The 14,742-nt window shown below is 44.4% G+C and overlaps 1 protein-coding gene across 1 annotated transcript in view; it reads left to right on the top strand.

Annotated features, from left to right (window-relative positions):
• zranb3 (zinc finger, RAN-binding domain containing 3) overlaps nt 1–14,742 on the top strand; it is a 71,342-nt gene that overhangs the window by 44,738 nt on the left and 11,862 nt on the right. Inside the window, exons 14-16 of the mRNA XM_076303535.1 lie at nt 6,183–6,304; nt 9,299–9,400; nt 14,420–14,562. Coding sequence (XP_076159650.1) covers nt 6,183–6,304; nt 9,299–9,400; nt 14,420–14,562 — 367 coding nt within the window. The remainder of the gene's footprint in view (nt 1–6,182; nt 6,305–9,298; nt 9,401–14,419; nt 14,563–14,742) is intronic.

Below are 14,742 nucleotides of genomic sequence, written 5' to 3'. Positions count from 1 at the left end.
TATTGGCTTTTGTTAAAGACATATTTGCATATTTGATTTTATTATGTTTGGTATCATTTTAAAGAGGACAATCTGAGCTTTCATTCAAGTCCTTTTGTGAACACTTTGGACAAATACAGCCGACCCTGGAGCTCTTCAAACTTTTAATCACACAAATTTTCCTGCCATTTCCGCCAAATCATCTTTTTTCTTTTAATCCTGTGGCATCGGGGAGCATCAGAGATACAAAATACAAACACTGCAATACTGGCATGACTCCAAGGATTCAGAAAATGTATAATTTACCCATATTATCTCATTCTGAGGTGGTGATATTCAACTTTTATATCAGGCATGGCGTTTTTTCGAAGAAAGGTAGTTTTGCCAACCTCTGAGGTTTCCTTTGCTATTGGACTCTGACTTTAATTTATACTCAACCATCTTTTGGGCTTTGTGATTTTGTAGTTTATTTTGCTATTGCTGGTCCTGTCAGCACTGTCTGACCACTTTTATTTGATCTAAGATTCAGACAGTGACAAATGTATGCTTGTTTGTGTGAGGCCAAAACAAGTGCTTGAACATAATTTCTTGTCCATGAAGGAGTTGAGACCAGACCAGGGTCAAACCGGAAACCAAATCTGATCGCGCCAATGAGGGGCTATCAGAATCACTTTATGCCTGCCTCTCCTCACTCTCTCCAACATCGCTGGGATCAATGCCTTCGGGGGGAAAGCATACAGCAAGGCCTTCAGCTATTCGTGTGCCAGAGCATCCACTCCCAGCAGAGCTTCGCTCTCGGTCAGGAAGAACCACTTTTACACAGTGTAGCGCGAGGCAAAGAGATCGACAAAAGCTTTCCCGAATCGCTGCCACACCCCCTCCACCACCTGTGGGTGAAGATGCCACTCCCAATGTGATAGTAGCCTGGTGCTACCAAACTCTCGTACATATTTCATAATGTACAGAGAGTCTGGCCACTAGTTAAAAACTATTGGATCTGCCCAGAGCCACTCTGGATCTGCCATAACCAATCGCTAACATTTGGTCGTAACGTATGTCATGCTCAAACTAGCGCACAACTTCAACGTCATCGTTCTCAGCTACTCCTTCTGTTTGCTGATTGGACCTGCACATTTTTGGCCCTGAGAAAACCTGTGAATATACCGCAGACCCAGACGAATTGAGCGGAAGTACGTAGGAGGGTGGAGCCAGGCTAGTGATTGGTAGCCCCTCGTGAGCATATCTGCCGCCCTGTTCTGTTCTCCCGGAACATGAACTGCGCAGACTGAGAGGAGGTGACACCTCGCCCATAACAGCAACCTTTTTGCCAGACCGCATAGCTGCGGGAAGCAAATGCCGCCTTGCCGATTGATATAGGCTATCGTCGCTGTATTGTCTGACCTCACCAATACATCACGCCCTGCGATTAGCCGGCGAAAATGCTTGAGTGCTAGATGCACCGTTAAAAGTTCCAGTGCATTAATGTGAGGCCACTGCAGCTGCTCGCTCCATGTCCCTCGGACCGCTCGCCCCTCGCACACTGCTCCCCAACCTAGGAGGGAGCCAGCTGCGGGAAACTATTCCTCTGGGGCTGACTGGCCGATCTTGGCTGCTGCTGCTGCTGCTGTGGGTGCTGCCTGCGCCTCTGTCTCTGCTGATGTACTGCCATCGGAGCTAGTGGGGGGGGGCGGGATGGGAGATCGCCTCCTGCCGGGGCAGGAATGTCTTGTGCGCCACGGCGCTATTCTGCGGCACCTAAAAAAAAAATGCTCCCTCATACTCTCGGCTCAAACAATCCGGAGGGGGAGATAGGCGCATCCAGCAATGGAGTCTTCTCCCTGTCGGGTAGCTGGGACAGCGTGAGCCACAGATGGCGTACCAGCCCCACCAAATGGCCCATTGCTCTGCCCTGTGCCAGGGCTGCACACTTCGAGGCCAGCAAGGCCAGGTCCAGTGCTCTCCTCCATTCAGGGAATGGAGTCGTGGGCTTTGTTTTCCTCTGCAGCCAACCTCATGCTCTTCCCGGCGTAGACATGGAGGAATGCTGTGGTGTTGAGGGCACGGCATGCCTGCCCCACACAGGCGTCAGCCTTAGACACCTGACCGGCAGTGGCCCTGCGCAGAGTGACAGAGTGGCCGGGCTACGGGCTGATGCTCTCTGGGGGGCGAGGTAGGCAGCCAGCGCCTCCTCCACCTTGGGCAAGTGGATCAGCCCCTGCTCCTCTGCCCCGTGTAGGGCAGAGAAAGGCCCGAAGCCCTGGACGGTTGATCACGCTGAATAGGGTTTCCACCAAGAGCGCATCGTCCGAGCTACTACGCGAGCTACTCTCGGAGGCCACGGACACCTGGTCATCATCATGAGACCCCAGAGAGCTTCCTGGAGAGTGGGGGACTCTGCAGCCAGCCTGACCGGCAAATTCGCCTCCCCCTGCTCAACCAGCAGCCACTCGCGCGAGTGGCTCCCCTTGAGTGGCGGACTGGGAGGGGGGGGCGTTGGCTTCCATCTCCTCAAGCAAGCGAGCCTGGAAGAGGACAGCCTTCGGCCCCAGTGCGAGCAGAATTGTGGGACCGCCAACTCTGTCCAGGCATGAGATATACCCAGACAGTTTATGCAAATGGAATGAACTGCCCACACCCCTGGACACACCGCTTCATTTGGGCGGCCTCGGACATTGCTTTTTTATTATTTGATTTGACAGAAAATGTTTATTCTGTCTTCCGTCAGCTGTTTCAGATCCTATTCTTCCGTTCTCAGACCAGTGGCAATAGACGTTGCTGAAGAATGAAAAAGGGCTTTCAGACATAACCTCCAGAGTATATGCGGAGGTTTGTCAAACGGAGGTCTGACCCTTCGGGTGATTCAGATATGATGCTAACCTGCGGACCTTATACTGACTTATGTGTGAACGACATACACGCACATTACAGAATCTCCGTGTGGTTGTCGAGTGGGGAGTGGGGGCTTGCAGAGTTCGCAAGAAGCGTGTTATGACGCAGAATATATGCAGCCGCTGTCACAGCTGTTGTTTTTGTTTACAAAATCTATGCATTATGTAGGCTAAAGAAGAAAAATCTATTGTGCGTAGGCTAATACTTGAAGTAGTCACGTAAGTGTGCATAGGCCTACTTGAAGCTGACCTACAGTGTGCTTCAAATAAACACATTTATCTGTTTTCAACGTTATGTAGCAGAATTACTTGGCTATGGAACCCAAATCTGGTTTGCGTTGGAGAGAGCATGCATGAACTTGTAGGCTTTATGTTACCAGCCAATTCAGTAACTCAAGACTTCAAGGCCATCGGTTTAAAACAGCAAACAAAATACTAACATAACGGTGAAGTGGTTTGTTTTTTCCTGGTTTATTTTTCCAAAAGCATCTCCCCTGTCCCAATGGCAGGTGCACCTGCTAACTACAGTCCATCAAACGTGTGCCTGCATTTCGTTGAGTGTCAGCCTAAATGATAATCTGCCATTCACATGCCTTTTGTGTGCTCCTGCAAACTAGTCAAATACTGTATGTGTCTATTGCATTTACGTAAGGAGCTTGGGATAAAGTTGGGTTTTCTTCTTTTCTAACAATTTATTAAATACTCTTATATTATACTGTAATACTGTTATTGTCATCAATGACGTCGTCGTACTGCCTTTTCAGTGCCTTCTGCTTATGATGATTTGGTCTTTGTAATTTGTTTGGCCTTGCAATACGGTTGTAGGCCTACATCAAAGTGTCTCTTGACGTTCCCTTCATGTGTTCTATCACAACGCTGTCTGCCCTCCGCGATGTCTTCGTCTTTCCAGGTCGGAGATTTTCTGGACAGCATTATGCCACTCCATCATGGTCATGACCCTGGCATTTAAGTGCTCCCACCACATGGACGCACGAAAGAAACGTCATTGACACGTCCTCACGTGGTGTGAATCTTAACCGCATGTTCTTCGCTTCGTTCAGACATAGCTCATTTACATAATCTGCGGAGGAAATACTAGGAGGGGAGCAGTAGAACAGCCGGCTAAGTTCGGACTTCCATATGGTCGTTTATGTTGTTCAGATATACGGCCCAACCGTTTAACATCCACAGAACCTCCGGTCTTACGCGTATGTCTGAAGGCCCTTAAAGACTGTTTGCCATTGGCCGTGCCGGCTAATATATAGCCGAGCCGTTTCGCGCCAATAGAACCTATTAGAGGACTTCAGTGGTCATCACGTGATCGAGGAGTGTATTCCCATTGATTAACGCTGAGTAGTTCGACTGATAGAGAACCATTAATTTTCATGTGAAGCACCAGGGTCAGAGTTTGTGGCCCTGCCCTGAGGCTTTTTAAGTTTCAGGTTTGACCCTGGTCTGGTCTCAACCCTTCATGGACAAGAAGTTATGTTAATGCACCAGTTTTGGCCTCACACAAACAAGCATACATTTGTCACTGTCTGAAGCTCAGATCAAATAGAAGTGGTCAGACAGTGCTGACAGGACCAGCAATAGCAAAATAAACTACAAAATCACAAAGCCCAGAAGATGGTTGAGTATAAATTAAAGTCAGAGTCCAATAGCAAAGGAAACCTCAGAGGTTGGCAAAACTACCTTTCTTCGAAAAAACGCCATGCCTGATATAAAGCTGAATATCACCACCTCAGAATGAGATAATATGGGTAAATTATACATTTTCTGAATCCTTAGAGGCATGCCAGTATTGCAGTGTTTGTATTTTGTATCTCTGATGCTCCCCGATGCCACAGGATTAAAAGAAAAAAGATGATTTGGCGGAAATGGCAGGAAAATTTGAGTGATTAAAAGTTTGAAGAGCTCCAGGGTCGGCTGTATTTGTCCAAAGTGTTCACAAAGTGTCTTTAACAAAGGCCAATAGCAAGATAGGCACCTGCGTCAAAAATGTGTTTTTTCAATGGGGGAGGGTATCTTTAACAGCTGATAACACTAATTTAGCTGTGACTCCAGAAGGGTTATCATACAAAAATGCAAACTACAGACATGTATCTTTTCAAAAAGTATAAGCAACCTTTGCCACCTTGAGTGGTACCGACATCTCATCTGGCCCATGGACTAATTTAAGTCTCCTAAGTCATCATCCTCATCCAAGTGGTAGCCAAAAGCCTGTCTAATAACACATAGGCAGAACAGTAGCCTACATCGTAACTTCCCGTCTTTGCAAATTAGTGCCAGTCTGTCATAAACAGGAATTAATGGGTGAATTTGATTATGACAAAGCTTACTACAGTTAAACCAAGTGGACACCATCAGCTTCACATGACAAAGATGTGAATTTACCCGCGTCTTACCCTTTTGAGTTCAGACATACATTCATCCCGTGACATCCTGACTTAGTACTAGGGAGCAGGTAGGGTAAGGCCCGGGTGATGTCCAGGTAAAATAACGCGGACAATTGTGTTTATACATACAGCCCACCCGGTGACCTCTAGATTATGTCCAGATTCCAGTTTATGTCTGAATGGGACTCCAGATGGATGAAGTGTATAAAAACTGTGGCAGCTTCTTCAGTGTTGTGGTGTCACAGCAGCATAAAATAGCAGCCTCTCTCTCTCTCTCTCTCTCACTCACTCTCGCTCACTCTTTAAGAGGTTTTCTTTGTGTGTCTCTGGCTGCCGCCTTTGAGAGCCTCCTCTGTGGAGGTCTTTTATAGACGAGGTGAGATCTCCGGCGCTCACGGGGGCCGCGCGGTGCGACTGTCTGAGATCTCCGCCGCTGACGGGGGCTGGGCTACGCGGTGCGACTGTCTGAGCTGACAGCTCCTCTCCACTCTGAGTTTTTTTTCTCATTTTCAACGCCTGACCTTTTCCTGTTGCCGTCGCAGTGATTACGACGCTTCATTACTGCCCGTAATGATCTTCTACCCCCTCTCCTCCTCTCCTCCTCTCCTCCCCTCCTATCCATTCTCTCCATCCTCCCCTCTTCATCGTCCTGTCACCCTTTCCCTTTCTTACTTTCTTACTTTCCCTCCCACTCTTTTTCTCCCCCCCATTTCTCTCTTCCTCCCTCTCAACCCCCCCTCATTCTATCTATCTCTCCCTCTCTCTCGCTCTCCCCCTCCCTCCATTTCTCTTCCTCTTACTGCTCTCCACCCCTCTCTCACTCCCTCTCTCTTTCTTCCTCCTACCCCTATCCTCATCTGTCTCCCTCTCTCCATTCTTCTCTCTGTCCCTCTCTCCCCCCCCTCTCTCCTCTCCCCAGAGCATCAGGAGAGTGTGTTGGAGGAGTGTGTGGGCGATTGTGCTGACAGAACTCTGCCCCTGTACGAGAGCCTGATGTTCAGCGCCAGCAGAAACACAGACAGAATCTACCTCTACGACAAGGTACACACACACACACACACACACACAGATATATGCGTATGCACAACCAAAAAATAGCACATACTAGGGCTGTCAATCGATTAAAAAAATGAATCTAATTAATTACATACTCTGTGATTAATTAATCTAAATTAATCGTATATATAATTTTTGCTGAGAAAGTATTTTAAATATTTAAATTCAAATGAATCATTGAATAATTAGCATTAGTGACATTAAAGTTCAAAAACTCTTTTATTATTATTTTCACTGTTCAAATAATGGCCATAATAATCTATGATATGACCTAATATGCTGAGGAAATAAATTCAAAAGTGCTTCGGGAAGAAGTTTTTTTCACATACAAGGCATTTCATTCCACAGATATAACCTAGGGGACACAATGAAAATAAATTAACACTCCCCTTAATGTCAACACTATTTCTTTCCATTGATGTCCGACTTTAGAGTTGACAAACTCCGGTGATATGCAAATTCCTTGCTGCAGACATTGCAGAGGACTTTATTTTAATCAACACTTATTTTTATTATTTTTGTCAACACAATCAGGCCGTTTTTTAAAAGTAAATGTTCCAATCAATGATCTAGGCAGCACATTTTCTTCTCTCCTTCATTTTACAGTAATGGTTATTAACTAGAACGGCTCGGGGTCAAAGGTCATACGGAATCGATTAATCTGCGTTATTTTTTTTTAATCAGTTATTTTTTCTCAAATTAATTAATCGAAATTAATCAGTTATTTTGACAGCCCTAGCACATACGTATGGACACATATATATATATATATATATATATATATATATATATATATATATATATATATATAATGCACATCGATACAAATAAACACAGGCATACACACACATTCAGACTCCTAAAGCTGCTTCCACCAGTTCTGTCTCTCCACTGCCTACATGTCTGCTGTTCACTGGTCAATCCAGCCGTCAGTCCACCTATAAAGGATTCACTTATTGTTAATGTTGTTTATGTGTACCAGTGAAGATGATGAGAACCCAGAAATACCTGTCTGTTCGTATTACAGAGGGGAATCTCTAGTTTTTTATCTTAGTTAAGTTTAAAAGAAAGTCATCTAAAAAGGCTGGTGTGATTGCAGCCCTGAAGTAGTCTGATGCCTGAGGAAGATGATCACCCAGCTTACTGACTCTCTCCAGCATGGCTGACTCTCTCTTCGGTGTGACTGACTTTCTCTTCAGTGTGACTGACTCTCTCTCCAGCATGACTGACTCTCTCTTTTCAGTGTGACTGACTCTCTTTTCAGTGTGACTGACTCTCTCTCCAGCATGACTGACTCTCTCCAGCATGACTGACTCTCTCTTTTCAGTGTGACTGACTCTCTCTTCAGTGTGACTGACTCTCTTTTCAGTGTGACTGAATCTCTCTTCAGTGTTGCTGACAGTCTGTGCTACTGACTCTCTTCAAAATGTTACTGATTCTCTCTTCAGTGTTACTAACTCTCTCTTCAGTGTTACTAACTCTCTTCAGTGTTACTAACTCTCTCTTCAGTGTTACTAACTCTCTTCAGGGTTACTAACTCTCTCTTCAGTGTTACTAACTCTCTTCAGTGTTACTAACTCTCTCTTCAGTGTTACTGACTCTCTTCAGTGTTACTGAATCCCTCTCTCTCCAGTGTTACTGACAGTCTGTGTTACTGACTCTCTTCAGTGTTACTAACTCTCTCTTCAGTGTTACTGACTCTCCTCAGTGTTCCTGGAACTCTCTCTCTCCAGTGTTACTGACAGTCTGTGTTACTGACTCTCTTCAGTGTTATTTGATCTCTTCAGTGTTACTGGAACTCTCTCTCCTCTTCATTTCCATGTATTTTCCATTCTTACTGCCCTTTTTTCTTTAATCCTCTTTTTTCATACTTTCACTCTTTTTTTAAATTCTTTAACTTGATTTCATTCATTGTCTCCTTCCGTCTTTACTTATTTCCCTCTTTGATTCTTTCATTTTGATTCTCTCTCTCCCTCTTTTCTCCCTCTATCTCTCTCTCTCTCTCTCTCTCTCTCTCTCTCTCTCTCTCTCTCTCTCTCTCTCTCTCTCTCTCTCTCTCTCTCTCTTCGTCTCCCGCAGATCAGGCCCTCTCAGATCATGTTAGCCGCTATGCTGCGTGAGCGTAAGACGCTGCTAATTGACTGTGATTGAGAAATATTATCAGCGTACAGTTTTTAATAAGCCCTTTTCTCCGGGCGATTGAAGCCGCAGATGAGGAATGACAGAGCTAGTGCGAGCAAGAGACGGAAGGCAGAGACAGAGGAAGAGGAAGATGGATAGGCAGGCGATACAAGGCTTAAACCAGCCCGGGGGCTCAGGGGGCAGAGTGCACCATGGGAAATGATTAGGGCGCACATTTTTAGGGCAATGTAATAGAGCTGGTGAGAATCTACTTCAGTCTTACAGGTGACTCATATTAGCAGTGCTAAGATAGGCTGTGTGTGTGTGTGTGTGTGTGTGTGTGTGTGTGTGTGTGTGTCGGCTTATGTTAATCTGGGAGCACTGCTGAATCTTCAGAGGGGATTTGCAAAGTGATTTGTGTTTTTGTCTTTTTACTGAATGTCACTGAAGAATTACACGAGAGAATTACGAGAATTACACGTGTTAAGCCGGGCTTGTGTCTGAACGTATGCCACGCAGTCAGACATACATGTACACGCGCACTACACCGCACACACACACACACACACACACACACACACACACACACACACACACACATACACACATGTGTGTGTGTGTGTGTGTGGTGAGCAAGTGGTACAGGAGGATGTGGTAAACTGTGAATCAATAATAGGATGGTTTGCGGCCAATTCGTTGTGCTCACACTGAAGGGTGTGTGTGTGGGAGCAAAACGCCCACACAGAGACTTCATGTGATCTCTCTCTCTCTCTCTCTCTCTCTCTCTCTCTCTCTCTCTCTCCCTCTCCCTCTCTCGCTTTCTCTCTCTCTCTTTATCACTCTCCCTCTCCACCCCAGGATGGTGTTGCTCTTCACTGTAACTTTATCCCTCTGGACATCAAACTTGACAACTGGGAGGATCTACCCCCAGAGTTCAGCCGAAGAGAGAACAGGAGACTGGTGAGTGGATCACAGACACACACTTACTCATCACACACACACATATATATATATATATATATAGACACACACCCTCATATATATATACAACCCCAAAAAAAAAAAGTTGGGACGTGTAAAATGCAGATAAAAACAGAATGACAGAATGTGATAATTTACAAGTCTCGTAAAACCTTTATTTAGAAGAAGATTTAGAAGAACATAGACAGCAAATTTGGACTATTTCATGGAAAATATTAGCCTGGCTAATGTCAGTCCTCATCTCATTGAGATGGGGTCTGGGAACTACACGTTCATTTTCTCATATTTGAAACGTGGTTTACGAATGCCCAGAGCCGTTTACTGGGCGCTACGCATGTCTATCAAATATGCCTGTACGTAGCTCATAACCGCTTCGGTGTGTCGTCATTGTCTTGCTGCCCCCCCTCCGTTCTTAGATTGGTTCCTTCGTTGAGGTGAAAACGAAGTCCATGGAATCCAGGCTGCCTAGCTGCGTGAATAAAATCGTGCGCAAGGCAGCATGGGAAAACCCAGGCTAGGAAAATATATGTTAATTTTGAATTTGATGCCAGCAACATGTTTCAAAACAAGCTGGGGCAGGAGCATATTTACCAATGTGCTGCTTCACCTCTTCATTTAACAACATTCTGTAAATGTAAATGGAACTGAGGAGACCAGTTGCTAGAGTTTTGAGAATTAAATGTTGTCCCATTACTCCCCGATGTAGAATTTCAGTTGCTCAACAGTATGGGGTATTCTTAGTCATGTTTTTCATTCCATGACAGGCTTGGAATTTCACCATTCTGGGGGCAAGGCCACTTGGCCTTCAGTTGGGCATATTTGGTGGGGGGCACAAAGGCCACATGTCAGGGCACCAAGGCCAAAACTAACTATACAGTAGTAGGCTATAAAAATGATCAAAGTTGTATTTAGCCTATTCACTGCAGTAGACCTGTATGAAACATTACAAAAACATGAAACATGACATATTACATAGAACTGTAAATCATCTGATCATCTAATATTTACAGATATCTAGGCTATATATAACATTTATTTTATATTTGGCCTGTTATGAAATCATGTATTGAACAATTTAAGCACAGCTCAGCTTTAAGAAACTCAAATAGCCTAGATGCATGCTTAGCATTTTGTGATCATTAAGGCTACTTTCACAAACTCTTAGTCAGCTGTGCTCTGATTTACCAATATCTAAGCGATATTTGTAACATTTATTTTGCATTTGGCCCGGTATGAAATCATGTGGAACAATTTAAACAAAAACGTAAAGCCCAAATTTGGAGACATCCATGTATGTCGAACTTTACTGCCAATTCAAAACTGGATTACTCTGGAACGGCTAACTGTACATGGGACTGATTTACACCTTTGTGTTCGGTAAGGTCTCCTGTTTATTCTGATATATGGTTTGCCATGTGTTAAAATCAGGGTTCGTAAAGTATTCCACCGAGATAAATGGGTAGGGAGATCATGGGACGCAAAACCTTCAGCAGTAGAATGTATGATTAAATTGAATTATATTATTTACTTTTCTCGCGAACCGTTCAACACAGCAATTATCGGCTAACATCGTTTAAAAGCTGAGAAAAAGCTCTTTCATGTGATACTTGTGATGTCTGTGTGATGAATAGGCTACTTCGCGAGTAGTTTAATTGAGAATGGGTGAATTTGGACGCACTTTCTTTCTTGCGCCGACACTTTCTCCACTGCGTAAAAGACTAAATTAATTTGCGCTGTGAATGCCAAGATAATTTTGACAGGCCACAGGCTAAATAAAAATCGCTATTAGTAGGACGCAAAGCAGAATATTGAAAGAAGGGGGCACCAAGGCCACCGTGGCCTGTAAACCTCTGATTTTCAAAGGGGCCTCACGGCCAACCCAAGGGGCTACGACGGCCATGGCCGTCGTGGCCGCCGTGAAATTCCTACCCTGTTCCATGATGCACCTAATTTGATAAATCTAGACTGCAGACAGGCCATTTTAGCACCTGAACTCTTCATCTATGGATACTGTATGAATACTGTTTAAATATGTGCAGAATTTACTTTGCCATTGTTTTCCTGAAATAGTCAAGGTCTTCCCTTGAAATGACATTGCCTGATTGTTGCTCAAAATCTGTATACATCATTCAGAATTGATTGTGCTTTGCCAATTGTGCAAGATGCCCATGCTGTAGGCACTAATGCTCCTCCACACCGTCATAGATGTTGGGTTTTAAACTGAGCATTAAAAAAAGTTGGATAGTTTGGATACTTAGATAGGCCCTCTCTTTAGCCCAGATAAGTCCATGATTTCCAAAAAGAATGGCAAATTTTGATTGGTCTAACCACAGGTCCTTTTTCCATGTTACCTCAGTCCATTTTAAACAAGCTTAGGCCCAGATAAGACGGTGGTACTTTCTGTATCATGTCCCAATTCAAAAACTGCAGCCAAAATTGAATTGAGTATCAAACTTTGCACAATAGTTATCAGAGGTTATCCGGAGCCCTTACAATGTCTGGTGTTGATGCAGTGCCATCTGAGGTCCAAAAGACTACGGCCATCCAATTTATTTTTCAGCTCTCTCCCTTGTTTGCAAAGATCTCTCTGGATTCTCTGAATGTTTTAATAATTTTATGTCATGTATAGCCTGGGTTTTCCCATGCTGCCTTTCGCGCGCAATTTTATTCACGCTGCTAGGCAGCCTGGATACCATGGAGCAAATTTTCGCCTCAGAACGGAGGGAGGGCAGCAAGACGATGACGACACACCGAAGCCGCTATGAGCTACGTACAGACGCATTTGATAGACATTCGTAGCGCCCAATAAACGGCTCTGGGCATTCGTAAACCACGTTTCAAATACGAGAAAATGAATGCCTAGTTCCCAGACTCCATCTCAATGAGATGAGGTGTGACGTTAGCCAGGTTATGTCATGTAGATGATGAACTCCCCAAATACTTTAAAATTGAAGTAATTAAAATTACAATACATACAAAAAATACAATACTGTACATTAAAATTACATTGTTTCATCATTTGTGCACACAGGTTTACAGTGATGAAGTGATGAATACCCCTGCCTCTCTGGGATGCTCTTTTTCATACCCAATCGTGTTGCCAGTTACCCTAATTAGTTGTGAAATATTCCTCCTTTAGTTTTCTTTATCATTACACAACTTTTCCAGCATTTTGTTAACCCCGTGCAAACTTTTTTTGAAACATGTTGCTGGTATCAAATTCAAAATTAACATAGAATTTCCATGAAATAGTCAAATTTGTCATTTTCAACATTTGATATGTTGTCTGTGTCCTTTTTGCAACTAAATATGAGTTTAAGAGATTTGCAGATTATTACATTCTGTTTTTATTCACATTCTACACAACGTCCCAACTTTTTTTGTTTTGGGGTTGTATATAGAGACACACACACACATTTCCACCCACTAACACACACTCCCACACACTCTCAGTTAGAGAGACACACACACACACACACACACACATTTCCACCCACACTCACACTCCCACACACTCTCAGTTAGAAAGACTGAATAGCTGAGGCTTCCCATGTCCTTTCCTCTTTAATGTCTCTCTCACACACACATACTCTCTCCCTCCCGCTCTCTCTCTCTATCTCTCTCTCTCTCTCTCTCTCTCTCTCTCTCCCTCTTTACTACTCAGTGGAGTTATTGAAACAGGTATCACCTCAAGGGAAAATGTTGAACAGGAGAAAATGGAGTGTGTCTGTGTGTGTGTGTGTACGTGTGTGTGTGTGTGTGTGTGTGTGTGTTCACTCCTCACTCCTCTCTCCCTCTACACTTACAGGTGCAATGTGTGCGTGTGTGCATGCATGCGTGTTAACACTCTCTCAAACAAATTAACCACAAACAAAGCACTCTCTGTCCAGGACTATTTGGCTATTTGACTGTGTAGCATACAGGTAGGTACATGGTGAAATATGTTCACAACAATGCAGTTCATTGTCAGCATTGTTTTACTGGGTTGATTATTGTTAGGTCCCCTGTAGACTTAGGTCTGGCTAAGATTCAGTTGTAACCTACTCGCTCCCTTGAATTTGGTCTGCCCTTTTTACTTTTGACTGACATTTGAATACTTTTAAAGAGTTGACAGCCATATTCAAAATTAAGAGAGCACTGCAAATTTGAATATGACCGTCAACATATTGGAATGTCATTCAGCAACCGTAAGATGACATCAGAAAAATGTACATTGGTACATATATATATATATATATTGTGTGTGTGTGTGGGGGGGGGGGGGGTTAAACCTTTAATCCACTAGGACAGTGTTTCTCAAACTTTTTCAGACCAAAGACCACTTAACCAATAAAAAAAAAACTCACGGATCACCTAGCTAAAAAAGAAAAGTAGACCTACTTCCACAGTATATTACACAATAGGCCTACTCAATGAACCACCTTGCTTATTGTCTTTGCAACTTGCTTACAACTCATCTTATTTTATATTTTACCACGTCTGCTCGCTGACCACTTGGGATAGCTTGCGGACCAGTGGTCCCCAGACCACACTTTGAGAAACACTGCACTAGGACCGTGAATAGAGAGACCGGAAGCGAGTGGGAGAGAGGAAAATGTGGTCGGGAAATGACCTGGGTCGGACTCGAAGCTGAATATGGTATCGGCGCTGTGGCCAGTTTCAGTCCCCCCCCAGATCTTTGCCTACTGTTTGTACTGAGCCCCAAGCTACCATAGAAAGCCAAGGCACTGTTGAACAGCAACCTCTACAACCTCCTCCATGCACTGACAAGAAAAGGCCTGAGGGAGGCACTGAGTATTGTGACACCTCCCTCCCTAAAAAGAGCCTCAGGAAAGCCTGAGCCATACAGACAAAACAAAAGTCTCCAAAGACTGAGACTCTACAGAAAGGAAGAGGCCTGAGGGGTTGTAAAAAGTGTGTGTGTGTGTGTGTGTGTGTGTGTGTGTGTGTGTGTGTGTGTGTGTGTTTGTCTCACTCCCTTCTGCCGCTTTCCCCCAGGTGCAGCGGTTTGTGCGTGAGTGGAGTTCTCTGACGGCCATGAAGCAGAGGCTGGTGAGGAAGAGCGGAGAAGTCTTCCTCAGTCCCATACTCCTGCTTGACCAACTTACCAGCAACCAGCGCAAGCTCAGCAGCACAAAGAGGTGTGTGTGTGTGTGTGTGTGTGTGTGTGTGTGTGTGTGTGTGTGTGTGTGTGTGTGTGTGTGTGCGCGTGTGTGAAGGAGAAAGAAAAGAGAAGTCTTCCTCAGCCCCAGTCTCCTACATAACCAGCAGGCTCAGCAGCGAGAGGAGGAAGAGTGGAACTTCCTCAGTTCCGTACTCCC

Source organism: Alosa pseudoharengus, unplaced genomic scaffold (assembly GCF_046254945.1).
Source record: "Alosa pseudoharengus isolate Yale_2024_CS ecotype anadromous, Long Island Sound unplaced genomic scaffold, YU_APseudo_1.1 YU_APseudo_1.1_scf_24, whole genome shotgun sequence".
Taxonomy (NCBI): domain Eukaryota; kingdom Metazoa; phylum Chordata; class Actinopteri; order Clupeiformes; family Clupeidae; genus Alosa; species Alosa pseudoharengus.
Note: the sequence above shows the minus strand (reverse complement) of the source record. Positions and strands in the feature narration are given on the sequence as shown.